This window comes from Pelmatolapia mariae, linkage group LG23, assembly GCF_036321145.2.
Source record: "Pelmatolapia mariae isolate MD_Pm_ZW linkage group LG23, Pm_UMD_F_2, whole genome shotgun sequence".
NCBI classification, from domain to species: domain Eukaryota; kingdom Metazoa; phylum Chordata; class Actinopteri; order Cichliformes; family Cichlidae; genus Pelmatolapia; species Pelmatolapia mariae.
The window spans coordinates 43496034-43523262 of record NC_086246.1 but is presented as its reverse complement, the minus strand read 5'-3'; the positions used below and the strand labels follow the sequence as shown (position 1 = coordinate 43523262).

Sequence of the window (27229 nt, the reverse complement as noted above, 5' to 3'; positions counted from 1 at the left end):
CCTGTTGAACTTCCGGGTCTGGCTGCTGGGCTTGGGTCGGCATTGAACTACTAGGAGAGAACCAGTTCTCCATTCCCATCCCTAATAATTATCCCACTCTGACCTACAGCGTGGCACTACTATACAAGTGATAGAGCCAGTTTATCAAAACAATTATCTCTTCACTCTACACCCACCCACAGCCTCACTTCAACTGACATTTTTCAGTTAGTAACCCCTGATTTGTTATTCTTGTATCTTAATACTCACTCAGTGACTTGTATTTCATGCTTCTCACACATTCCTTGATGTCATTTTGCAGCTCAAGGAGTGTTTCCTTGAACCCTATCATCAGCTCCAGCTCTGTCCTCCTGTTTCGACTGCTTCCTCTTGAACTTCTCCTCATTTCTCAGGTGGATGTTGTCTCTGAATGTCAGGTCCAAAGGAATGACTAGCAGAGTAACATGAACTCCTACTGGGCTCAGTGAAAAATTTCTCTGTCTATCTCAACAATCACTGTGACTCGTCGGCCCGAAACCTCCCCCTCTTGCACTTGACATTGTTCATTCTGACTAGATGCAAAGACGTCTTTATGCAGGAGAGTATTTCCTGTTGCACTCTTTCCAACAGTCTTCTGACCAAGCAGTATTATTCTCAGTTCCTGCAGCTTATTACTGGAAACTGAGAAGAAGACAGCTGTCAGAGCAAAGTGAAATGGGAAAATGTCATGTTGCATATGATCTGAGGATGCTCTGTCACTGGTAAGATTATACACTTCTGTCTATATTGTCCATTTTGAGGGGTGAGGGGTGGTCGTTTCTGAGTTCGGTAAGATGTAATTACCTGGACATTGTGTTAAAGCCAAGTTATTTGACATGCAACAGACACTATACTGCTATCATTACTGAATAACCAGAACTACTGTGTCTACTACAGTCACTCATATCCTCTAACATTTTCAACAAAAGGTACTGCTCTTCTTTTGAAATATATTTCTGTGTTTTGTTCATCTCTAATATTTATTTATTTATATGAGGGTGTGGAAACAGCTCTGACATTGCGGCACGTTTTTACTTGTGACACTGATGCTAGGTGATAGTGAAGCATACCTCCAAGGGATTCTCGTTTGGCCTTGACTTGACTTTGCCTCAGCATTGCTCCTTCTTCCACTTTCCTTCTTCTCTCTTCGATGCTCTGAAATATCTGCTGGTCTGGAACAAAGTAGCCCCACCCATTTGCTGCCACAGTCTCAGTGATTTTCTCCAGGAGCTCTGAGATTTGTGTACCATCACTTGCATTCTTATTATCAACTACATGATATCTATTTCCACATTGTTCAACTAGAGACTGTAGGGCCTCCCCCTCTCCTTCGATGTACTGCTCTATGCTGTTTGTTCCCAGCCAGTCTCCTCTGGTAAAAACTATAATAGTGTGTCTCCACACTCCATCACCAAGAAGCTCCACATGTGATGTCACTGCATCTAAGTGTTTGGCATTAAATGATGCATCTGCATCTATCACCAGGAGGAAGACATGGGGCCCAGGAGGGCACAAAAACATGCTGCGCATCAGTTCATCTTTGATCGCTTCAGGAGTGTCGAACACAGGGAAGCCTTTCCACCAGCCTGGTGTGTCAACAAGAATGATTTCAGTTTTAGCCACAAAACCCCGGCGGGGAACAGACTTTGGCGTTCTTTTTCCATCTTCCTGGTCTTTGTACCCCAAGATAGTGTTCCCTACAGAGGTTTTCCAAACATTAGGGTTACCCAGAAGAATCATCTGCAGGAGTAGTTTTGGGATATGTTTTATCTCTTCTGCTATCGGACAAAACAGTTATTAGGCTTGGAGCTCACAGATCATGTAAGTTATTAAATTCAGATACAATGATTAAATTCCCATAGTTCCGATATATTTTAGTGGACATTTGCATTACACCATACTGACATCTATAATGACATTGAAAAAAGAAAAATCACTTTTTTTTATTCATCTTTTTTGTGGCTTCTCAAGATATTATTTAACCTGACATTTTTATAGATCAGTTTTTCATTTTCTGTGCTTTCTAAAATAGTTTTTAAGTTAAGTTTTAAGTTTTTAACATTTACAACGTTCTCCCCATGACATCTCTCCACCTGTACTTAAAAAAAAGTTTGTTATTTTACAAGACTTTCATGTGGTGGATATTTTCCTGGATTGAAACTATGTACTGTACTGCCTATGCAGTAATCTGCACAAGGATGCAAGAGCATGCAATACAGGAAGCTTTTGCTTGAGTGCACCTTCTGTCACACTCACCTGGAATGAGTGCTTTCATGTCATGTCTTTGGTCCTCGGCCTTCTTCCTTCTCTCTTCTGCCCTCTCAGCTACCTCCTTTTGCTTCTCTTTGATGACCCGGAAAATGTGCTCTTCTACCTTGTAGTAACTGCCACCATTGTACCCCACCATCTCTTCGATCTTCTGCAGCAACTTTGTGACCTGAGATAAGTTACTCTTGTCCTTGTTGTTAAATACATGGTACCTGTTCAAGCACTTTTCTGTTAACCACTTGAGTGCCTCTTCCTCGCTTTTGATGTGTTGTTCTATTGTCTTTTCCCAGAGGAAATCCCCGCAGGTGAACAGCACCATTGTGTATCGCCAAACCCGTTCACCTAAGAGCTTCATGTGCTCCCCCACACTCATCTTTTGCTCCACAGAGAAAGCTGAGTCTATTGGAATAACGAGGAGAAAAGTATTTGGTCCAGGCGGTTTAAACCTTTGATTGTCCCCCTCTGGGATCTTAGAGAGGGAAACACAACTCCTTCATCCAGAAATATCAATCACAGTGAGCTTCCTGCCTTCCACAATTTCATGTCTCACTTCAGACTGAGTTGTTCTAAATCAAATCAAATCAAATCAAATCACTTTTATTGTCACATCACATGTGCAGGTACACTGGTACAGTACATGTGAGTGAAATTCTTGTGTGCGAGCTTCACAAGCAACAGAGTTGTGCAAAATACAATAATGTAAAACAAGCAAAATATAAAAATGGCTAATCTAAAAAGTAATAAATATATGTACAATATGTAAAGGTATATACATTACTGAATGTGTATACTAAATATGTTTTTCTACGTGTGTGTGTTTGAGTGTGTATATAGTATGTATATACATGTTTTACAAATGTTTTCTACTTTGACCACACAACCTAACCCTAACCATTTAAAAGCAAAACTAAATTACCAGTTTGTCTACATCCAAACTTTTAGCTGAGAAGATCAAGAATATAACTGCAACATCAACAAGACTTAAGAATATAGAGAAAAAACAAAAATTGCTTTATTGAAGAAAGTTTTCATTGAACTGCGTAGCAGTTTTTCTCTTGTTTATGTTCAAGGTACACAAAACAGTTTGAAGTGGAATTCTTTTGAGTCATTTGATATGTGATCTGTTGCCGCACAGCAAGAATGTCCTGAGTTCAATTCCAACATCAGGCCGGGGTCTTTCTGTGTGGAGTTTGCATGTTCTCCCGGTGTTTGCGTGGGTTCTCTCCGGGTACTCCGGCTTCCTCCCACTGTCCAAAGACATGCAGCTTGTGGGGATAGGTTAATTGGATAACCCAAATTGCCACTAGGTGTGAATGTGAGTGCGAATGGTTGTCTGTCCCTGTATGTTAGCCCTGCGACAGACTGGCGACCTGTCCAGGGCGTACCCTGCCTCTCGCCCTATGATAGCTGGGATAGGCTCCAGCGCCCCCCGCGACCCTGAAAAGGATAAGCTGAAGCGAATGGATGGATGGATGGATGGAGGTATTCAGGCATATTCTACTGCCAGTTCACACAGACTGTATGAAGTGAAGCAAACCCAACAAACTCAGTGTATAGATTGGTGTAATAGTGCAGTCTAACTGGTTTGATAGATACTGTAACTTGAGAACTTAATCGTGATATCAGTCCAGACTTAAAATGATGAAACCAACACGCCAGCTACTGTAAATAAAAGAAGTTATGCTTAAGGTAATTGCTTTCAAAAGTTTTATTTTCCTATTTATAATGGTTAAGATGATTATTTATAAACTTTAGTAGAAAAAAGTCATATTTGCCTTAATGATTTTACTTGCTGTGCAGCACTTGGGTTCTAGTCTGTTTTCTTTAAATCATTTTATTTATGCTACTAAAAATAAAATGATTGACGTGAGTTAAATTGATGAACAAAACATTAATCTCATAGCACATAACAACAGCAAACACTTTCACCTGTGATTTGGCAGACTTACAGCATGAATAATTTAGATTACAGTGATTTTGTACAAGGTTTTTGGTTATCAGTATCGGTCTGCTGAGTCCTGGCACATGATACTCCTGTAGCATGAGAGTCCTGTAGAAGTAAATTTAAATAAAGTTCTCACTGTCATTACCTCCATTTAGGACATTTTTAGAAAGTGAAGCATTTGTTTTACAATGAAAAAACAGTCATTTATATATTGTTTTTTCAGCCCAAAAGAAAAGAAAAGAAGGATAACAATACTATAACAACAATACTCATCATTTGATTTAATTTGAATAACCAAGTGAAAATCAGTTATAAGCTATATATTTATTTTTTATTTTTGTCAAATTAATGTAGTACACTTTATCTTGATAAATGATGATGTAACACCTTGTCAGATTTCACACAGAGAAATTAACAACCGTTTTTAAAATGTTTTGTTTACATTTTGAGATAAACAACATAGTAAATGGCCACAAGACCAGTGTTTTGCATTTGGGTTTAAAAAGTCACACAGATTTAACAGGAGCAGCAGTACTGATTCCCCATCATCAAAGTGGCTTCAGAAGAAAAGTGTCAGATAGTATAAGTCTGCATTGTTTTGGAGTCAAATTAGGGTTTTTTTGCTAGTGTTAGAATGAGCAGGTTACAAAACAGAAAAGAAAAGACAGCCAAACACCACAAGGATTTAGGTTTATGAAATATTGTTCAGTATTGTTTAATCAAGGGAAACCGCAGTATTCATGTACCAGCAAACTCAAGAATTTAATTCAGTGAGAAGGCAGAGTGTTTATCCATAAAAATAACACATGGAGAACCAGTAGAGTTGAGAGAGATTCTGAAACACAGGCAACAGAAATGCAAACATTTCTGTTATAAAGTAGGGGAGATAAGCAAGGGGTTGGTCGCACTTACTTAAACATCTCACTGGATATTGCATCAATTTCATGAAACAGAAACAGTTCTTATTCTTATGTAATGCAAAAGGCATGAAGATGCAATAACAGTTATTGTTAGAGGAAAGCATAAATGGGTCAAAGGGAGCAGGGCTAAAAATATACTTCGTCAGTTAACTTAGTAGAGGGATGAAAATGAACTACTATTTCCAGAAACTGTAAACTAATTTGGACATCTGCGAAAATGATTAATAATCGTTAACTATTAAAAACAGAAGGAGGCAGTAATGCAAATGTAAAAGATGTGAACTGCCGTAAAAGCACAAAGAAGAAGAATTTCTCACATCTGCTGTGCTTTGTGGCTCTCTAGTGGAGGAAATGGCAAACAGCAGAAACTTTAACCCAAGATAGTTTTAGGGAGATACAAAGATGTCTGAAGTGTTTTAGTAGTTTATGGTTGAGCTGTAAAATTACATTAGAAGTTATTTACAAGGTTATTGGACAGAGAAATGAGGCACCAGGGACACACCTGAAATTTTATCTGGTTAAAAATATAAAACTACAGATCCAGTTCTAAAAATGGTTCCTTAACAATTATTAGTTCCTTAATAATTAGCTCATTAGTTGCATAAAAATAATTTTAAATCACTTGGATATTAAATGAAATTTGCATATAGGCCTACTTGTGCTTTGCTTAATTATTTTCTTTTCATGCAGTTTTCTACTTTTACTCTGCTGCAGAGACAAATATTGTGCCTCATTATATTTATCCGACAGCACAGTCATGCCATGAGTTAAAATGTCTTCATGTGAAACCTATCCAGCACTAAGTAATTCATAATGATTGTTATAAATTTAAATTACCTAACAGCATATAAAAACACAGGGGACTTAGTACTTGTGATGGAAATTATCACTATTTTCTAAATGTTTGCAAACCAAATAATTAATTAATTAAGAAAATAATAATGAAAAAAATATAATTTCGATAGCCCAGGTCTACACTATATGAGCAAAAGTACTGAGCCACCTACACATTACACCTGCAGGAGCTGCTCAGCTCTGGACAGGTAGGGGAATCCTAAGTTCATTGTAGTGGTGTAGCGTAAGAAACTGTGAGCTCCAGACTGCACTGGCTCTAAGGTCAACACTTCTCACATTATCTTATCATGTCTCCTCTGCTAAACAGGACCTAAACTGGAATTGCCCTGCACTAGTCCAGCATCCATCACTATAAACATCTACCCCAACACTGCACATTACCTAATTTAACCTGTATTTACTGTCCCGTATAACCTTTGAATAACATGAAATTATCCATTTGTTGTCAGAGACACGTCTCAATATGAAATAACTAAGTCTGTACTTTATCAAATGTCACTAACTGAGGATTAAGCACCTTCAAAAATAATATCATCTCTTCCTCACCTGTCCTCTCTTTTTCACATCTTTGTCTCTCTGAGTGTCACACATTTCATTATTACTTCTGCCTGGAAATCTGTACTTTTGTGTGTTTGCAGATATTTGATGAGGTCTTTGAAACTTTATAACCACCACTGGGCCGTACTTCTAAATGCAAAAAGAGAAGGCTCTGTAGAAGACTGTGGGAAAATATCTCTAGGACTTGACCTCTGTAAACTCCAAATCCAATGTATTTATATAGCACATTTAAAAAAAAACCCAGAAAGTTTGCCCAAAGTGCTGCACAAAAACAAAACAAGAGATAAAACAAAAGATAAAACCTCTCACGTTAAAACACTTACATAAAATAAAACAAAGAGAATAAAAAGAGCATATCAACTCACATGTCCAAACGCTATTGAAAAAAGATGTGTTTTCAAAAGAACTTAAAAACAGGAAGTGAAGATGCCTGTCTAATATTTAAAGGCAGTATATTCTAGAGTTTGGGTGCCACAGTTGAAAAAGCTCATTCTCCTCTAAGTTTTAGCTTCATTTTTGGGACAACCAAAAGCAGCTGGTTGGCTGATCTAAGGGCCCAAGAGGGAATATAAGGCTGAAGTTCATCAGGAAGGTATGGAGGAGCAAGCCCATTTAGGCATTTATAGGCCAACATTAGGACTTTGAAATTAATTCTGTGATTAACAGGAAGCCAATGAATACAGGACAGGATAGGTTAGATATATTCATGCCTGTGTGTACCAGTTAAGAGACGAGCAGCAGCATTTTGAACAAGCTGAAGACGTGAGAGGGATGCTTGGCTGACTCCAGCATAATGTGCATTGCAATAGTCAAGCCGAGTTGAGATAAAGGCATGTATTATTTTCTCTAAGTCATACCTTGACAAAACTGGCTTAAGCTTTTTCTATTTTCCTTAACCGGAAAAAGCTTTTTGCAACACAGAACTGATTTGTTTATTAAATTTAAAACCCGAGTCCATAATGACTCCCAGACTTGTGACATGCTGTTTAATATGTTGTTGGCTTGTATGACCCAAGCCAACCATAATTAATAAGTGGGTTGCATAATTACCTCCGATTGAAGCTCAAAAGGTTCAGAGCCATCCAAGCCTTGACATCTTCAAGGCAGTTTAAAACGAGTTGGATGGGGCCTGGATTATTAGGTGCTAAAGGCAGGTAAATTTGGAAGTTGTCAGCAGTGAAGGGATATCTCATGTTTTCTAAGAATAGAGCCCAAAGGGAGCAAGTACAAAAAAACAGAAGAGGACCTAGCATTGACCCTGAGGAACCCCACAAGAAAGGGGGGCTGAGGTGGACAAAACATTTTCAATGTTAACACTGAACGTTCTGTCACTCAAACAGGAACGAAGCCAATCCAGTGCTGCACCTTTAAGCACAAGAATCACAGAGCTTCCAGAATCGTTTGCTATACGGATGTCATTAAAAACCCGTAAAAGTGCTGTTTCAGTGGAATGTAAATGTTTAAAACCAGACTGAAAAACCTCCATAATGTCATTGGTATCCAAAAATGTATTGAATTGGGTAAAAACTATTTTTTCCAATAACTTTGAAAGGAATGGGAGTTTCGAGATCAGTCTAAAATTTGAGCGGGGAATAAACATGGATGGGTCATATGCAGGAAGTACTATTGCTGACCTGATACACTCAACCTTGTTTACGAAGAAAGAAAGGAACTGATTACATATGTCAGCAGAGGCTTTCGGGGTGGTAGCATGAGGCACATTTAGAATAGAGCTGATGAGGGATTATGACAATTTCACGCAATGATTTGAGAAAAATATTAGTTTTTCTCATTTTTCACTGTATTCTGATAAAATTTCCAACAGTAAGCTGTTGCAGTTTATAGGCTCAGTTGCTCAGTGTCATGTTATATTGACTACAACTTGTACATTTTGGTCATTCAAGTTTCAGAAAGCATGATTTAGTGTTAGTTGGCTAAAGATGTGTCGAACCAAAGCCTTCAGCCAGTGTGCAGCTAATGAAAAAAATCTGCATGACAGCATGTTGTAACCAACTGTAGTATCAGATTTAACAGACTACGAAATGAAAGTAACAGAAAGCTATTCCTGATCATTAATTTTAAACCCTGCTCATGAACTAACTGCAGGGTGTGACAGATAAATTTGCTTTGAAGTGTACTAGGGGATGGCACTGAAACCCACACTGTTTCCATCAGCAGGCAATGGGCGAGCACCTTGCATAGCAGCATTGCTGCCACTGGAGTGAGCACAATTGGAGTGACAGGGTAGTCTCTTCAACAGTGAAAGGTCACTACAATGCCTCTGGGGCTCTGTTGCATTATGGATAGGAGAGCAGCTCTGAGCTTTTTCACACACAAACCATCTGCACATCCAACAGGAAGGGAAAGGGGTTTTATTATGTTTTGATTAAGAGTCTCTTTAAAGTTGTTATAGTTAATATATTTTTTTGTAATGATAGAAAAGCGGACGGCCACACTGTACACTAGTGTTGCGTAATGCGTCTGTGAGTAAACAAGCGAATGAGGCTCATAATAGTGATTTATGAAGGGAAACTGCTCTTGAAGCACACTGGTATATGAAACTTTGCAGGAAATGTGGTTTAATCTTGGTGGATTTTTTTTTTTTTTTTTAAGAAGAAGAAGACAGCAAAGGTGAGACAGAATTCATGCTAATGTTATTCAAACATGAAGCGTAACTTTGGTCTTCTTTTGCTGCTGGTTAACACTTCCAATTTTGAAATCTGTGAGATCTATCCTTTCATCAGAGACATTGTCTGTCTGTGTATATGCTGTGGGGTGAACAGGGGAATCTGATCTTTGTTTACATCTTTTTGTAGAATCTGTTTACCTGCTCTTTCATTCCTCGTTGTTTTAGCTGTATCTGGTGGACATGTAAATGGTTTAATGAGTATTAAGCTGAGATTCTCATGTTTCTGTAAATGCCATACATGTCTATATTTAAATAACAGGTCTGGTGCCTCAGCCCGTCAAACCAGATGTTCCGCCCAGAAAGTGTCATCCCACAGCTGCTTACAACCTCCACATATCCCTCTTTCTTTCTCATCTCTGTCATGTTTTCATGCTGCACATGTCATAGAAGTTACAATCATTGTCAGCGTCTATAAGTCAAGCTAAAGGCATAGCTCTGTGTGATATCCTCACTCAGAAAGAGGACAGGAGAGGAAAACAAGGTTATTTTTAAGGGTAAGGGCTTCTCAACAAATAACTTTTTTTAAATGTAATTTTTTTAACAAAGTAACAGTAGCACAAACAAGGACACGCAACAAGGAAATTGGCAGGAAGATTATATTTGATTAAAGTTTACATGTAATGCCCTAGTTTGTGTTAGTTTCGTACACAGACTTTGATTCCTAAATTCATGTAATTATGTGTGTTGTATGACAATCCTAGGCAATCAGGCAAACTAGGCAGTTTATCTTAGACTTAACTGGTTAGTTAGAAGTGTTGTGGTACAGGTTACAATGATGCAGGAGTGGCGCAGAGCACTCTGCAGTGTTCATCTCCACTGTTAAGTTAGCTCGAGAGTAGTCATTTTAAATTAATCTACCTTTCAGTGATACCCTTTATAGCAGCTTTATACATATAAGGATTGGAAATCAGCCATAATCCCTCATGTAACATCTCCTTATCTTGTTGAATTCAGATGACTAAAACTACAAAGAGCAGCAGCAGCTAGTCAGCTGATCATACCCTGAACACATAGAAATACATACATACAATACAAGACAAAGTATTATATGACTTATTTCTAAGTGATTCTTTCCTCACTCTGCGCCGCCCACTTAAATCTCAGGCTTCCTCCAGCTAACAAATCCCAATAATCCCTGCCTGCATCCTGGCATTTCCTAGTTAAAAATATTATAATGTTTCAAGGTGTCGTCTTGCTTGGCTATTAGATGTAATACCAGAAATTCTTTTTTTTTTTTATCATCATCTTTGACAGTTAGGTCCTTGTGACTCTCATCTTTCACCTGCTTACATCAGGTGGTAAAGTTTTATTGTTGAGAATAAAAATGTTTTATCTCCATCATTATTACTTTATTTTGTTTAGCCCATCATACCTCAAGTGTCAATTTCTGGACCATTTTTATTCTTTTTATTATATTATTTGGAGTCATTTTAATCTTTTGTTTGTTTGTTTGGTTTATTTTCACTTGTTATAATGAGATTTATTTACAGATGAAAGTGGGAGAGCTCTCTTGTGCATTGACTTAGCAGAATTCATCAGTTTTCCCAAACAAAACAGCAGGAAATCAGCAGGGAAAAAAAGTTGAAAAATTGGGCACTTCAGTGTCACATAAAAAAAAGAAAGAAAAAAGTTGCAAACCCAACAAACTGTACTAATTACAATTTAGAAACCTTGATTTAAAGCAGAACATAAAAAAAGAAATCACTTCAGGTCAGCAGGCACATAGCCACAGATGTTCTTTTACATAATGAAAAAAAGCTGAAATGTCATGCCAAAAGCAAACCCATTGCAGGCTTGGGCACAATATCAGACATATATCGCGATACTCTGCATGCTGATGGAAAAAAGCACTACATAATTTTAAACCTATAAAGACAGGAACCTGAGATATAGACTGAAACACCTTGCCACTTTAGCATCCCCAACAATCTTAAAATAAACTTTTGCAAAAAGCTGGCAAGATATTTGAACTTTAATCTCAAGCCATCGCTGACAATGGAACGGGGACATCTAGGCGATGCATACCAATGCACCCATTACCAATGTTAGGGTAACAAATGAAGTTAATGCATTTGCGAGATGGGGAGGAGTAGCAGTGCAGTCTGGTGCTAGTGAGCTAATACTGTAGGTACTATAGGTCGTCATACCCCCCACTCTGCAGCTTGATTTAAATTGCATGGAGGCGGAGGGAACAGAGGTAGAAAGCGAGGCAAATGTGGAACCAGAGGACAAAATAACCCATTGAAAATGTGGAATCGGAAAAATACAAAGCTAGATAGCTGGTCTGTTTTCAGAAGCCCGATGGTGTCAAAACATTAATGTCCCAGGGTTTGAGTTTATGTGGCCATGAGGTTTGCCACTTGGCTTCAGTGTCTGAGATTTCAATCTTGGGTGGTATAAGTTTTGCAGGGTCATCCACCTTGAGGTTGACCTGGGTGTTGGTGCCATCCATGGTTGAGGATTTCTGCAGGCTGCAATCCTATTTTGGCCTGCAGAAATCCTCAGGAGTCCCCCACCGGCCCTGGCTCTGAAAGACTTCTGTACCACAGATCGGAGCACGAAGAAATGCCACCTTTCTCTTCCTCCCTCATTTCCTCCCATGTCTGCGCTTGGGTTGGGTCTGTGGGTCTCGGGTGCAGCAAAGAGAGGTGCAGGATGCAGATGAAACCAGTGCCTGCAATGGGGGTGGGGGGGTGACGTTAGGGGTAATGGAAGGGGTGCTACCTGGGGTGGATGATGCTGATGTTGTAAGCCTGTCATCTTTAACCTCCTAGGACCTGGCGTCCACATATGTGGACATCACATTTTGCGTTATTTAGACCAAATACTCAATTTTGCTCTACAAGGGCCTGATATCCACTTACAAGGATATTATACTGCTACTGGTCTATCAAAATTTTAAACGAATATCCTCATATGTGGCTCTAATTTTTCTTAGAAACAAAAAATCAGGTAAAAAAAAAAAATCTGGTAATTCTTTGTTTTTACATTCATCAGGTGCCAATATGCCCAAATATCAAAGAGAAATTAAAAATTCATGCCGTGGAAGAGTTCGGGTCTTAGGAAGTTCCACTTGGCATTCTCAACTTCTTTTTTATGATATCTTTTCTTTGATGCCTCGGTCCGACAGTTTCTTTCACTTTGTCCATAAATTCCAGTTTAATTGATGATTTTTTTTTCTTTCTTCATGTCATGACCGGCACTGCAATTAGAATTATTACCTGAAGGCCAAGAAAAATGCCCAACAGATTTATTTTCTCAAGTAGAAAATTACAGCTTTTGCTATACTATCCACTTGATTGTCATATTTTGTTGAACCTTTATTATTTTTTATTTATTTATTTTTCTTTTCATTTTGAGTTATTACATTCAGAACGGACAGGACCGCGGTCAGTGAAGGGAAATAAAGAGAAATAAATAGAGGTTCCAGGTTCTGGAACACCTTACTCAAGGATGTAGACTGAGTTCGTGATATATATCATATTTAAGAGACGTGCCCCCTGGGCACCGGTTTAGCTCAGTGGGTGAGCAGTCGATCACATTCCCCATAGTCACTGTTCCTTGTTTGCTCAAAAGCAAACAGTGCTAATGAGGCTGGGACAAGCAATGGTAGCTTATTTTTCAAATTAAGCTACCTGAGCCAATTCTCCAACAGTTCTCCAACATGAGGGGCGCTGCTACCCCATAAATTCACAGTATTGTTGGACTCTTTTTCTCTACATTTTTAAATTCACTACAGAATGCAGTAATCTTTTAATTTGTTCACTCGGGAACTTCAACTTCTCCGTCAAAGTCAAAGGTGTCTGATGACACCATAGATCTGTAGCCTGATGTTTGAGAGAAGTTGAGAGTCAGCTGGTTCTCCACATTTGTGCCGATATGAAGATTCGATAACCAACCCAGAACTTTCTCAAAGTTGCCAGTTGATTGTTTGCGCTCTAAGAAAGACTCAGGAATAGAAGGTGCTGGACTGCTTCCTTTAACTGAAAACAAAACACACATTTAGACTTATTTTGTGCTTGATAATACTTGAAATGCTAGGAATGATAATATAATTGGACTTACAATCAGGGATCAAAAATTCCTTGCTGTTTCCAAGAAAATGTGATGATCTCTCTATATCTTCATCCAGCTTTTTAATTTTTTGGCTGATTTTTGTATCTAGTTTTTCCTCCTTGCCATCTCTCTTCCCCTGACCAGTAGACCTGGTTGTTAGTTTCACCCTGTCACCAACTAATAATAATCATCAAAACATGTTAATAAAAAAATCATCATTTACAAAATAGGATGAATAGAAACATATTTATTATCTTCCTCAAAATACTCACCCAGTGACTTGGATTTTGTGCCTGTCGCACCTCCCCTAATGTCATTTTGCAGCTCATGGAGTGTTTCCTTGAACCCTTTCATTAGCTCCAGCTCTCTCCTCCTGTACTCCCGCACTAGTCTTTGCTTCAGCACATGTTTCAGCTGCTTCCTCTTGAACTTCTCTTCGATTCTCAGGTGCATTTCATTCATGTTTGGACAGAAGAGCTTGCCACTGTTTCCTGCTACTATGTCCTCTATCTTCTCAAACAGCTCTGTCACCTGATTCATATCCATTTTTTTCATATTGTTAATGGCATGGTACCTGTTCTCACACTTCTCAATCAACCAGCGCAGGGCACAATGCTCCCTTTCAATGTGCTCCTCCAAAGATTTATCTGCTAGTTTGTCTCCATATGTGAACAGAACCATTGCGTGTTTCCATACAGTGGCATGAAAAAGGTTCATGTGATCCTCCAGAGTGACTCGTTGAGAATCTCTGAATGTCAGGTCCAAAGGAATGACCAACAGAATAACATGAACTCCTACTGGGCTCAGTGAAAAACCTCGGGCTATTTCTTTGTCCATCTCATCTGTGCAGCACGAGGAGTCCTGCCACCAGCCCGGGGTGTCGATCACTGTGACTCGTCGGCCAACAACCTCCCCCTCTTGCATTTGACATTTTTCATTCTGACTAGATGCAAAGACGTCTTTATGCAGGAGAGTATTTCCTGTTGCACTCTTTCCAACAGTCTTCTGACCAAGCAGTATTATTCTCAGTTCCTGCAGCTTATTACTGGAAACTGAGAAGAAAACAGCTGTCAGAGCAAAGTGAAATGGGAAAATGTCATGTTGCATATGATCTGAATGAGAATGCTCGGTCACTGGTAAGATTGTACATTTATATTTTCTTTTTTAAAACTTTTTATACAGCTCCACATTTTCTTTGGGAACGGATTTCTGCATTTGGTAAGATGTAATTACCTGGACATTGCCAAGTTATTTGACATGTGACAGACACTAAACTGCTATCATTACTGAATAACCAGAAACATTGTATCTATTACAGTCACTGATATCCTCTAGCATTTTCAACAAATTTTGAAGTATACTTCTGTATTTTGTCCATCTCTGCTATCTATTTAATATGAGGGTGTGGAAACAGCTCTGACATTGCGGCACGTTTTTACTTGTGACACTGATGCTAGGTGATAGTGAAGCATACCTCCAAGGGATTCTCGTTTGGCCTTGACTTGACTTTGCCTCAGCGTTGCTCCTTCTTCCACTTTCCTTCTTCTCTCTTCGATGCTCTGAAATATCTGCTGGTCTGGAACAAAGTAGCCCCACCCATTTGCTGCCACAGTCTCAGTGATTTTCTCCAGCAGCTCTGAGATTTGTGTACCATCACTTGCATTCTTATTATCAGCTACATGATATCTATTTCCACATTGTTCAACTAGAGACTGTAGGGCCTCCCCCTCTCCTTCGATGTACTGCTCTATGCTGTTTGTTCCCAGCCAGTCTCCTCTGGTAAAAACTATAATAGTGTGTCTCCACACTCCATCACCAAGAAGCTCCACATGTGATGTCACTGCATCTAAGTGTTTGGCATTAAATGATGCATCTGCATCTATCACCAGGAGGAAGACATGGGGCCCAGGAGGGCACAAAAACATGCTGCGCATCAGTTCATCTTTGATCGCTTCAGGAGTGTCGAACACAGGGAAGCCTTTCCACCAGCCTGGTGTGTCAACAAGAATGATTTCAGTTTTAGCCACAAAACCCCGGCGGGGAACAGACTTTGGCGTTCTTTTTCCATCTTCCTGGTCTTTGTACCCCAAGATCGTGTTCCCTACAGAGGTTTTCCCAACATTTCGGCTTCCCAGAAGAATCATCTGGAGTTTTGGGATATGTTTCATCTCTTCTGTTATCGGACAAAACAACGATTGGTTAGGCTTGGAGCTCACAGCAGCTTATACTGAGATAAAATTATCAAGGCATATGCAGGCCTGTAAAATTATTGAATTGCAAAGGGCAATGGAAGTATGTGGTAATAGAATTCATTAACATATTCAACACATTAAAATAGTGGACTTTAAAAAATGGAAATGTTTGTTATTGTAAAGGCGTTTTAACAAAGAATTTTATGAGAATTTTTGAGGTATAATTTATTCATTTTTTTTCTAGATGCATGTATTTGTTTGTAAAATATCCATTTATTCAGTCTTTCTTTGTATTAAATGTCACTTTTTTCCAGGTTCTCCCTGCACATAATGCTAAAATAAATAGTTTGACATTTTCAGATGCTTATGTCTAGTCTAGTCATAAGTTAGACTGGCATTGCTTTCATTTCTGTATGCTTAACGTGCAGTTTTAACAACCTGATTTTGTTTGGCTTTTGCAAAATCCACCTAACGTACTACCATGTGAACCTCGTTTAATCCAGTCTTTATTTTAATGCACACATCAATCCAGTTGTAGTAACAAATATTTTTACAGGAAGTTGTGTGGTGGATTATTTCCTGAATGGGCACAGTTATGATTCTGGGAAGTTGTATGTCCCATAAAGTGGCAAAACAGTCCTTTAATTTTGATGTTTGCATTGATTGAATAAATATGGTACCATGATTTGCTGCCATTATGTCATAACATATAATACAGGGGATGTGTTTGAGTGCTCCTTCTGTCACACTCACCTGGAATGAGTGTTTTCATGTGTTGTCTTTGGTCCTCGGCCTTCTTCCTTCTCTCTTCTGCCCTCTCAGCTACCTCCTTTTGCTTCTCTTTGATGACTTGGAAAATGTGCTCTTCTACCTTGTAGTAACTGCCACCATTGTACCACACCATCTCTTCGATCTTCTGCAGCAACTTTGTGACCTGAGATAAGTTACTCTTGTCCTTGTTATTAAAAACATGGTACCTATTCAAACACTTTTCTGTTAACCACTTGAGTGCCTGTCCTTCACTTTCAATGTGTTCTTCTATTGTCTTTTCCCCGAGGTAATCCCCGCAGGTGAACAGCACCATCGTGTATCGCCAAACCCGTTCACCTAAGAGCTTCATGTGTTCCTCCACACTCGTCTTTTGCTCCACAGAGAAAGCTGAGTCTATTGGAATAACGAGGAGAAAAGCATTTGGTCCAGGCGGACACTTGGATGCATTGAGCTTAAACCTTTGCTTGTCCCCCTCTGGGATCTCAGCAAGGGAGAGGGAGCTGCTCCAACCGGGAGCATCAATCACAGTGAGCTTCCTGCCGTCCACCAATCCATGTCTCACTTCAGACTGAGCTGTTCTTGTTCGGCCACACTCAAACCTCTCCTTTCTCAGAATGGTGTTACCAGATGAACTCTTGCCAGCCCATCTACTACCTATGAGTATGACCCTGATCTCAGTCTCCTCTGAAAAACAAAGAAAATATTGAAACTTTTTTGTTGCAGATAAAAAGAAATAATATTGTGTTCTTATTAGGATTGTGAAACAACTTATTTGGATTGATGATAATGCAGCTTGTTGTGACCAGATTGGCACAGAAGCTTTAAAATAGAAGGCGGGCTTATCTCCTCAAAATGAGGAGCAGAATAGAATCATTCAGTGTGACATTGTTATCACCACAGTTGTCTCCACTGCTTTAGATGATTGACACAAGAAGAATGTTCTAAGAAATTTGTGCATGGGAGAGTTATTTCTGACCCTTTCATTTCTGTCTGAGGAATAAAAAGTCAAAACTAAAATAGTGAAACATTTTTAGAATGACCCTGAACCAAAATGAATAAGTGATCAGAAGCTACAAGGGGAAAAAGAGAAATTATTAATTTAGATAAGAATGCCTCAGTGCCTCTTATTGACAAAATATTCAGTTGAAACAGCTGAAAAGCTTAGGTTATATGATGCAATGCAGTGAAACACACAAATTATCTTTTCTGGCATCAAATCTATAAGCTCAGATGATACTATAGAAGGCAAAACAGAAAGCTGCAGTGTCAAAACACGATTAAGAAGTTAACCAAAAGCATAATTTTGCACGGCTGTTTTTCTTAGGAAAGTTTTTCTCTCAACTGTGTTGACATATACAAAGCTTCTTGGGCGGAGCTCTCATAAGGAGGAATGTTTGTCAAATGGTTGCTGGGAACTCAAGCTGTTCTTTCCTTCCTGGCAAAAAAGGAAATTCTGGCATAACTGGTTTAGTGGTATGTCTCCTGTCTAAAAGCAAATGCCCAGACTGGTGTTTTTGGTTTTGTTTCTGTTTTTGTTAGCTAGTGGCTAACAGGGCTCTCAAACCTACAACTACATGCTCCAATTGCAAACACATGAATTTTGTCTATGACCTCTAGTTATTGAATCCAAATCCAAACAGAACATTTAATAACAATTTAGGAATGTGTTGACAGATTTCTTTCTTTCACATCATTGCTTCTGACTAACTGGTATTCACAATCTGCAGTGAAAAATTAGCAAACAACAAAAAAGCATTGTGGAGAGACTTTATAAGTTGTTTCGCCTTGTGAAAGCCTCAAGTACATTTTGCAGCTCCATGCTGATTCATTTTTATTCAAATTGCTTCAAAAAAAGTAAACAATATTTCGCAATTAACTTACCAAGATTGGCTTCCATTTTTCCTACTTCTGTTTTAAAAGTGCCCGTGAATGGTCCCAAGCTCTGTATAAAGTCTGTATTCAGGCATATTTTAGTACGAGTTCTTGCAGCCTTGACTGCATAAAGTGTGACTGAGAGGGCAAAGTGTTCACATCTAAATCATCACAGCAGTGCAGAAATCCAGACTAACTGGTTTCAGACAGGTAGTGAGCGGTAAATGTTATGTCAGTTTAGCCACAGTAAAGCTACATAACTACACTACATCATTCAATAGAAATCATTACATTTGCTTTAAAAAAAAAAAAAAAAAAAAAAAAACTTACTATAGCTGATGCAAATAATGAGTGTAGTGGGTGTTTTAGCACCAAAGGCCACAAATAAAAAATAAATACATAAAAATACATTAATTTTAAATTGAAGAAATTAATTTAATCAAATCCAAAGATAAGTTTGTCTACATATACAGTATATACATGTATTTTCCAGTGATGTACTTTCAAATTGCAAAACCATTGCATCTTCAAGGATGAGTCATCCAATGTGCCGTGCTCTTGTAATTATCCTGACAGACACATAATGATGTTGGGTCTCCACAAAAAAGAGCATCATTCAAATCCAGAGCATAAATGAGCCTCTAGGGGATTGTGAAATTATAAACCTGACTTTCACTAAGTCAGCTGAAATGGAATAGACTATTATTTGTATGCAGCATAGGCTAAAGAGTGGCCATGATAACTTTATGGTTTCCATTTGTAGTTGTTATCCGTCTTTAAATCATTAAAGTCAGGCATAAGACAATCAAAAATACACGAGTTGTAGAAAACAAAAGGTAATTTGGAATAGAATACAACAAAGAAAATGACACCATCTAAAAGTATTTTAAAGTGAGAGACCTGTAAAATTTAAATTACTGAAATAATAATTTGATACCATATGGTGGACTTATACGAATAAGAAACAAGCCAAAACAGATGCTTTTGGCTCTTTATCACTCTCTGTTAATATTTATTTGGCACTAAGAAAGTTCTGTTTGTTTTGAAATGACTGGCAATAGCTAAACAACTGTTCTTACATCATGCTAGCGGCGTTATGTTGACTGAACTACCACAGGGGATCACCTTATGCTGGAGCTTACAGAAAATACTAAACTTGGTGTAAACTCTAAGTTCCAGGGTATATTTGCTTATCCAACAGATTGGACATCTCCATCCACGACAGGTCCCACTGCACTTCCGTCACGTCCTGCTTAGTTGCAGGAACCGGCACTGCTGGCACGTCTTCTTTGGAAAATGGCCAACGTTTCCAAGTACCCAACATCTGGTACCTTAAAAAAATAAACAAATGATAATACCTGAAGCATTTGACAGCTTGTCTGATTTTTGAGTCATGCTAAGACATCATCTGTCTAACAACATATATACAACAGCAAGTTGGCTGAAGAGCTCCTGGGTACTGTAACTTACCTGTGGCGATAAAAAAGCCAGACAGATAGAGGAATAAGAAACAGAAATACAAGTCCAACAGACAGGATAATCCATTTCCAGTAGCCTGTTGACAAGAACAAATAGTATTTGTTTCAGTGCAAAAAGCCTCAACCAGGTTGTACCTGAAAATACATTACTGTTTCACATCATTTAGTCTGATTTCTCATTAACAGCTGAAGAAACCTGCTAATGGGGTGCAAAGTAATGTGATTCACAGGGTGCTTTTTTTCATTGCTTGCATACCTTGAATTACTGTTACACCTACTACAATAATCAGTCAAAAAAAAGGACACAGTTGAATAAGTAGGCAAATTAATACTCGAATTATATTTTTAAATAGCACTTAATGTTTTGGGTTTTCATTTATGACTTTCTGTGATGCATGTGGAACACAGAACAAAGGTGGGCTCACTTCATTCAGAAATGTGGCTAACCCAATCAATTATGGCAAATAGCACAAACATTACCAGTACTGTTTCTAGCTTATGATTGGGTGAACAGGCTAATGTTGCCCAGTGTTAAGCGAGAAATACAGAGCTCTGAAGCAGACCAACTCTAATCTTAGATAGAGGATGAGATGCCAGCATCTGGCCTCAAACTTGCAATTTTTATACTAATAGTTTGTCTAACCTCTGGCTTATGGTTACTTTCTAATGGTTGTTGCTTCTACTAAGTCATCCCGATATAAAAGGCTAAAACTTGGCTGAAGGGATATCACTAGCATAGGGATATCACAACAAGTAAACTTTAGATATTTTTGCCAGCGTTATTATCATAATTTGTCTTATGCTGAAAACCTTTTATAAGGTTTAAACTATGAAGGAAATTATTCACAGCCAGGCTTTCTTTGCAATAGCTGGCTTGAGAAAACTTAAAATCCCAGTCAGGCTTACTGGATATCACAATGGCACTTTTAATCCTTCTCTGTTAAGTCCAGCTTGCATTTCACATGAAATATTCTTCTTCTGCTGCACAAAATGATCCATATGAGTGCTACCTACTCCAGTCAGAGACATTATTGGATGATGATGATGATGATGATAAAATGGTGATAAAAATGTATAAAGAACATAAAAAACATCTAGGCATAAAATCCAATACCAGTGCAAAAAAAAAAAAGTAAAGCAGCAGAAAATTATTAATCTTGTAATTTTGCGCACAGAGCAATAAAACAAACATTTTAAGTTGAATTAATTATTTTAATCCTGCTGTTAATTTCTAACTTGATGGCTGCAAATTAAAGCTCTGAAACTGTAAACATTTCACGTTTAAAGATTAAAGGTTAGTGTTCCGTAGCCTCTAAAGGGAGCTGTGGAAATCATTTCAGTTTGTAGCCTTATCAACATGAAATTAATTTTTTACTGCTTGAGTGGGTATTCTTGGTGATAAATACCCTGATCACTTTTCTAATATCTAGCTATGTTTCAAGCAGTGTAAAACAGACTTTAACACTTTGACAAAGGTTGCTAACTGATCTTAATCTCCCTTCGTAGTACACCTCTCTGATGGCTCATTAGGAAATGACAAAGTTGGCCTGGTATCGTCCCGGGTACTTGTCATTTATTTGTAGTGTTTTGGTTCTGAGGAAATCCCAAAGTTTTATTTGACATTATTAGAAACATTCTTGTGACTCTATCTCCTGCTCCGACTGTTCACTCAAATAAAGAGTGTAAAAACTTTCTTTGCTTCTTTGCTAATAAGATCCAACATTTCAGAGCAAACATTACCCATCCTTCCTCTCTTCTCACCGCTTGCCTTAACCGCCCATGTGTCTTTGAGAGCTTTGCACTGATATCCTTGAATGCTCTCATCAATTTAGTTGATAAAATGAAACCTCACTGCTGCCCACTTGACATTTTACCAACCCCACTATTAGGTAGTGTGTTCTCAGGATAATTAACATCTCATTTAGCTCTGCCAGTATCCCTTCCTATTTTAAACAAGCTATTAGAGACCCTCTTAGAAAGAAAAAAAGTGACCTTTTCCTCCATCACAATTTTAGACTGTTTTCAAAATTGCCTTTTATTTCCAAATTTTTAGGAAAGCTGGATTCCAGCCAGCTTACGGATGCATAGAGATGCAGGTGAACATTTAGCCCTTGTTCTGTCAGATATCTGTGTTGCCTTTGACACAGTTTATCACAGTATCCTGATTGAGAGAGTCAGTCATGAGTGAGCATCTATGGGTCAGCTCTAGATTTGTTTTCCTCTTATTTGTCTTGAGCTGCTTCTGCTAACATTCTGTCTTCTCCGGCCATTTTATCTTGTGGTGCACCCCAAGGTTTGCTTGTGGGAACTATTTTATTTACCCTGTGCCTTCCACTAGGACATATCCTGAATGACTCTGAAGATAGTCCATACCATTGTTATGCAGATGATATTCAGTTGTACATATCAAACTCAAAATTATAGCCAAATCAATGTTCTAAAAAACATAATGGAACTGAAAACTGTTCTTATTTGTGCCCCTGATAACTTTGTCCCCAGGGTAATTGAGAATCATGGACCCATTTCATCTTCACTTCTGCCCACAGTGAGAAATCTGAGGACACTTTTGATCAGGCATTCAGTTTTAAAAAGATCTTGGCTGTCTTGTGCAAATGTATTTTTATCATCATTGCCTGTCTCAGATATATTGTGTCTCAGTGTGAATTGAAAATGATCATTCATCTTTTTATATCAACATGATTCGATTATTGTGATTCATTATTCCTACTCTGAGCAAATCCTTCCTGGATCGCCTGGAAATGGTCCAAAAGGCTGCTGTGAGGCTGAATGCTCTAAAAGCTCTCATCAGAGTCCAATTCTTCTTCTTCTTCTTTATTGTTCTTAAATGTCAGATGCCTCCCTTTATTCATGAACTACTGTTTAATAGTTTTATCTTATATTATATTGTACCTGTAAAGCACTTTTGGACTTTTGTTCTTGAAAAACTCTATATAAATAAACTTCATTACTTACTTATTGTGTTTCTATATCAATTTTTTCCTAGTGACTTTGGTGATTGTGTTATCTCTTTTGTCTTCTTTAACCACTTTTTTGAGTTTTGGTGACTGCTCTTCCTTGCGTGCATCAAACCCTTAACCTCCTCCTTTGCCTTCCTACTGATGGCCTGATTGTTCCCACTGTCTTGTTCCCACCTGTGATTGTTCCCACCTGTGATTGTTCCTACCCTGGAGTCAGCCTTCTGTGTGCATGCAAAGGCTTGGATTTGCCTTTTTTTACTTCGCCTGTTCATTCCATGGGTTTTTATTTCTTCCCCCTTCTTGTGAATCCACATTTCTACCTTTTGGAGCTTATCTTGGGACTTTTGTTCAGCCAAAAAAGGCTGTATAGGCTTGATGCTTCTGTTACCTAAAAGGCATTTGAACAAAATGTAAAAATATAAACACAAATCATTACGTTGAGATTATACGCCTGACCTCGGGTGTCGCTCTTGGGCCTCACTGATAACCAGCTCTCTGTACTCTCCATCTTTAGGGCCAGGGATGCACACTTGTAGGAACCTTCGTCTTTCTTTGTCACGGTCTCAATAGTCATGTTTATCTCATTGTTTGGACTCGAAGGCATCACAGAGACGACTGCTCCGTTTTTGAAGAAGGTTGTGTCGTTGTAGTTTGTTGTTTTGTACTGACAGTACAAAATTACTTTATCCCCCTCAAATACAGGGAAGGCTGGAGTCTTCATGATGATATTGTCATCTGTGGGATAAAGATAGTACACATAAATAACTCCTTACTTTTTTTGTCACACATAAAACAAAAAATGCTCTCCCTCATAAATCACATCTAAAACCCCACCGTGTTATTATTTGTCTCTGGTGTGTTTTCCCCATTTTGTCCAGAGGTAGTAATACTCACAACTTGCTGAGATCCTGACTGAGTTGCTGCGACCCTCAGGTCCCTCACACCAGTATAGCCCACTGTTCCCAATGGTAGCATTGAAGACACACGCATCAGTCCTGTTTGTGATAACAGCACACTCTAGTGGTGAACATTGGTCACCTTGGACAGCTTTTCTCCTCCGTATACAGTCTGGAGAGTAATGCCTCAGTTTCCAGCCTTTGGCGTTCGTCTGAGATGAGGGGCACTGCATACTGAATCTCTCCCCACTAAAGATGTATCTCGTGCTAGGAGTCAGAATCAGCGAGGGAGGGGTCAGCTCTGGAGTTGAAAGACGCAAAAAGATTAGAAGAAGAACCAGAGCACTTTCATACTGTAGCAACTGGCAAATTTTTCCATGTTAAAGTTTTACTCATGAATATCATTATCATAAATGCACTTGCGGGCCTTGTTTGGCTGCAGAAAAAGTGGCTCACATGGGAACACAACCGATATAACTACATATCTCTGGAAATTACATTATAATTATTGCACAATTATATTTCATGCACTGCAGCAATGTGCAGTAATGAAAGAAGAAATCATATTCTGAAGTTCAGCTGCAGCAGGGACACGGGAATCCACAGATGACTGGTACATTTTGTCCTATTGAGGTAATTGACTTTTCTTATGAAACCCAACTTAATTTTCATACCACTAAAAATTTGATACAGGCATTCACGTGTCCCTTATGATCAGTTTGGTGATTCCCTCAGCTTTTCTTATTGGAATCTAAAGCATACAAAACTTATTACTTACTGATCTGCCTTAGCTTTCCTTTGTGCAGAGAATACTGAATGTTTGCATGCTGCTAAGTAAGAACATTATGCATGGTTGGCACAAGCATGATACCAATGTCAGCATCTGCATGTTAGCACCAAGGTCAGACTCACTGAGCATCCAGAATGAACATGACAGGTAAAGTGGGCTTACTTTGCATTTCCTAATTTTCTGTCATATAAATAATGTAACAGTGGTAGATGCTCATAATAAAGGTTTGAAGAATGGTTCAACATTGAAATCAGAGTGTGTCCGTATAATCTTTGTGAAGCAGAATCTTAGCCTGCAGACTACCTGAAATGCTAGCGGATCTTTATAATATCACAGAGAGTGGATATCATTAATATGGTCATGTCAGACACACAGCTTGGGCTGAACCAAAATCACACCCACATTCTGGTTTAACATTATGTTTTCAAGAGGCAGCCAATCAGAAGAAAGTTGGCAAAGAGGGAAGGTGTTCTTTAGGAGAAGAGAAGATAAAACAGCATAATTTAGTTGAAGTGAGGGGTTGCACTAAGGCCCAGTATATGATAAATAAGGATTATTTTGAACTGTAAACAATCCAAAGATTCTTGAATATAAATATAAGGGGCTAGAAATTAGCAGAATTTTTTCCCTTGTAAAAGTTTGTTTTTTAATTAATTTAAATATTTTGAACATTATGATCTTAATCTCGGTTAAACCGGCAAGAAGATTTGGGCACACAAACAATACACAACACAGCAGAGGTTGTAGCTGCTCACCTGACACGATGAGCTCCACCGGCTGGCTGGATGTTTGTCCTGCTTTGCACCTGTAGCTGCCTGCATCCTCCCTTGTTACAGCGGTGATGAAGTAGCTGTCATTTGAGACCAGATGCCTGGGGTTCAGGGTCAGAACAGTTTTTGGTTTGTCCCACTCAAAGTCCCACTGAGCAGTGGAGTTTGACTCAACTGTGCACTTCAGCAGCACAGATTCTCCGAGGTAGACCTTTGACCGTGGGGGCCACACGGACACAACAGTCTTTAGAAGACCTGCAGGAGAACGATAACTCCGTTGGCATCTTTCTTCTGCTTATGACAGACATATTGTATCATGTGTGATGATAACATCTGCCGTACCTTGAAGCGAATCAGCTTGGAGAACAAATGCAGCTAGACCTGAAATACGGACAAAGTGTTTCACAGAAACAGTCGATTTTTAAAAATATATATATATTCTACCACAGATTGTTCCTGTCACATCAGTGACATTTTGGGTACAGTATGTTTTCTCTATTCTCTGTCATTCATGAGTAAAATGTATCAGCATGAACACCACAGGCAGCTCAGATGGCTTATTCCCACATGGCTGCATGCCAGAGAGTCAGTCATGGTCCACTGCTGTTTTTTATATTATATAATCAAGACATAAAATAAAAAAAAAATTTAAAAGTAAGTGTCTACAAGTAAATTTAAAACATCTAGAAGCAGTAAACCTGTGCCTATAAGGCATAACAATCTTTCGCTCTTCTAAGGCGTTGCTTTGAAGACCATCTGAGCCACATCTCTTTGCTAACACTCGCAGTCACAGGACTGCCACACAGTTTGACAGAGAGCAGAGCTTCCTATGCCTTAATGAGCAAACTCTTTAGACAGTTATCATCCCCACGGGAACAGAAGGAATGTACACAGATTTGCTGTATTTTCCTGTTACACGCCCACGCTATACACGCACATATACAACAGTGTCACATAGTGCTACTACGACCATATAGTTTTAAAATATAACTCATGGCTGCCTGGGATGGAATAGCTAGCACAACAATTTGACAGCTCAGTCCAAATCATTTCCATTAGCCCTATTCAGATTCTGGCTGGTGCACATCATTTTAATTTAACACTGTCTGAAAGTCCCTGCTGCAGGCTAACAGCCTAGTAAAATTTATAACCCCGCATACCATACTACTGATATCTGCATCAAATAAGAGTGCTCGGCTTTGGCTCTGTGTCAGCACTACTCTGACAGCAGAGTGCAGATGCCTCTTAAACTGCTGGGACATGGTTTTGTCCACCGGTACCAAGAGTTTTGTCATGACAACGCTCGTTTTTTTGGAATTCTGCCCAGCAGAGGTGTGACAGAAGGTGTGTGACAGTCAATCAAGTGTTATCTGTGATACTCACCCAGCAGCAGGAAGATATGGATGAGCTTCATTCTGTCAAGAATTGAATGTCCAGAATTAATGTACAACTCCCCTCCTGTTCTTTGGAAAAGAAAAAGGAAAAAGCTTTTGAGATTTCCACAGTTAAAATGATGTATATTTCAGAAGTCCCTGTTATTTTACGGAGCCTGTTTTATTTCAGAGGCTATAAGACAGAGACTAATTGGATCTCATAGGAGGGGTTTCACCCAACTCTCACAGCAAACCACAGACAGAGATTATCATCTTGGTGGAGATATTTCCTTCCTCTGTCAACTAGTTAACAGGTGGAGCCTTTAGGCAGACAAAAAGGCAGAGAGGTGAAGATTTAAAACCACAGCACGTCCAATTTATTATCAGCAAGGAGCTTAATTTTCCCTTTCTTCTTTTTTATCTTCTGTTGTTGTGGTATGACCTTACAAACTTGCTGCAGAGGTGAAAGTATTTCTAATTTCCTCCCCTTCTTTGATCTGTCTTAAATCATGGTGTGGCTTTTTTGGGCCTCCTGCCAATGCTAAAAACCTGCATTTTCACATTTTTATTTACTCATTCAGGTTATTTTTTGTTATCTTTTGTTTGCTCTATTTATAGCCTCCTTTTCAGTCCACTGCTTACGGCTGTGGATGCTCATTTTCCCTTTTGGTGAACATTTCTTTATAGTCCCTGTAATCCAGTCAGTTACAGTGCGATAAAGTTTAGTAAATTGATTGAGGGAAATCTCAATCCCCCAGTCTGCAAGTTTATAGTCAGCCCACGGCACAGACCAGAACATT

General features: G+C 38.8%; 2 protein-coding genes and 1 pseudogene across 2 annotated transcripts; all 3 read right to left on the bottom strand.

The window, feature by feature from the left end:
- Window positions 1-302: 302 nt before the first annotated feature.
- Window positions 303-7646, bottom strand: LOC134621270 (GTPase IMAP family member 8-like; annotated as a pseudogene).
- A 3897-nt stretch (window positions 7647-11543) lies between these two features.
- LOC134621267 (putative monooxygenase p33MONOX) lies at window positions 11544-12402 on the bottom strand. The gene is made up of 3 exons (XM_063467696.1): window positions 12318-12402; window positions 11928-12019; window positions 11544-11732 (listed from the first exon to the last, which is right to left on the bottom strand). The coding sequence occupies exons 1-3, from the start codon at window positions 12400-12402 to the stop codon at window positions 11544-11546; spliced, it is 366 nt and encodes a 121-aa protein (XP_063323766.1).
- Window positions 12403-13015: 613 nt separating this feature from the next.
- On the bottom strand, window positions 13016-26470 carry LOC134621266 (uncharacterized). Its single transcript, XM_063467695.1, has 10 exons — window positions 26440-26470; window positions 25399-25437; window positions 25042-25311; window positions 23495-23797; window positions 23057-23335; window positions 16255-17121; window positions 14784-15479; window positions 13582-14361; window positions 13319-13486; window positions 13016-13236 (listed from the first exon to the last, which is right to left on the bottom strand). Exons 1-10 carry the CDS (start codon window positions 26468-26470, stop codon window positions 13016-13018), a joined length of 3654 nt encoding a protein of 1217 aa, XP_063323765.1.
- Window positions 26471-27229: the final 759 nt, after the last annotated feature.

Excerpts from the sequence above, each read along its gene's own strand:
- LOC134621267 (XM_063467696.1), bottom strand. The coding sequence starts at position 12,402 with ATGGACAAAGTGAAAGAAACTGTCGGACCGAGGCATCAAAGAAAAGAT. Across the intron at positions 12,020-12,317 it reads GAGAATGCCAAGTGGAACTT|TTAAAGATGACAGGCTTACA; the intron begins CCTAAGACCCGA and ends GGTCCTAGGAGG. Across the intron at positions 11,733-11,927 it reads CCCCCCCACCCCCATTGCAG|GATTGCAGCCTGCAGAAATC; the intron begins GCACTGGTTTCA and ends AGGCCAAAATAG.
- LOC134621266 (XM_063467695.1), bottom strand. The coding sequence starts at position 26,470 with ATGAAGCTCATCCATATCTTCCTGCTGCTGG. Across the intron at positions 25,312-25,398 it reads CCAAGCTGATTCGCTTCAAG|GTCTTCTAAAGACTGTTGTG; the intron begins GTACGGCAGATG and ends GTTCTCCTGCAG. Across the intron at positions 23,798-25,041 it reads GGTGGAGCTCATCGTGTCAG|AGCTGACCCCTCCCTCGCTG; the intron begins GTGAGCAGCTAC and ends TTTCAACTCCAG.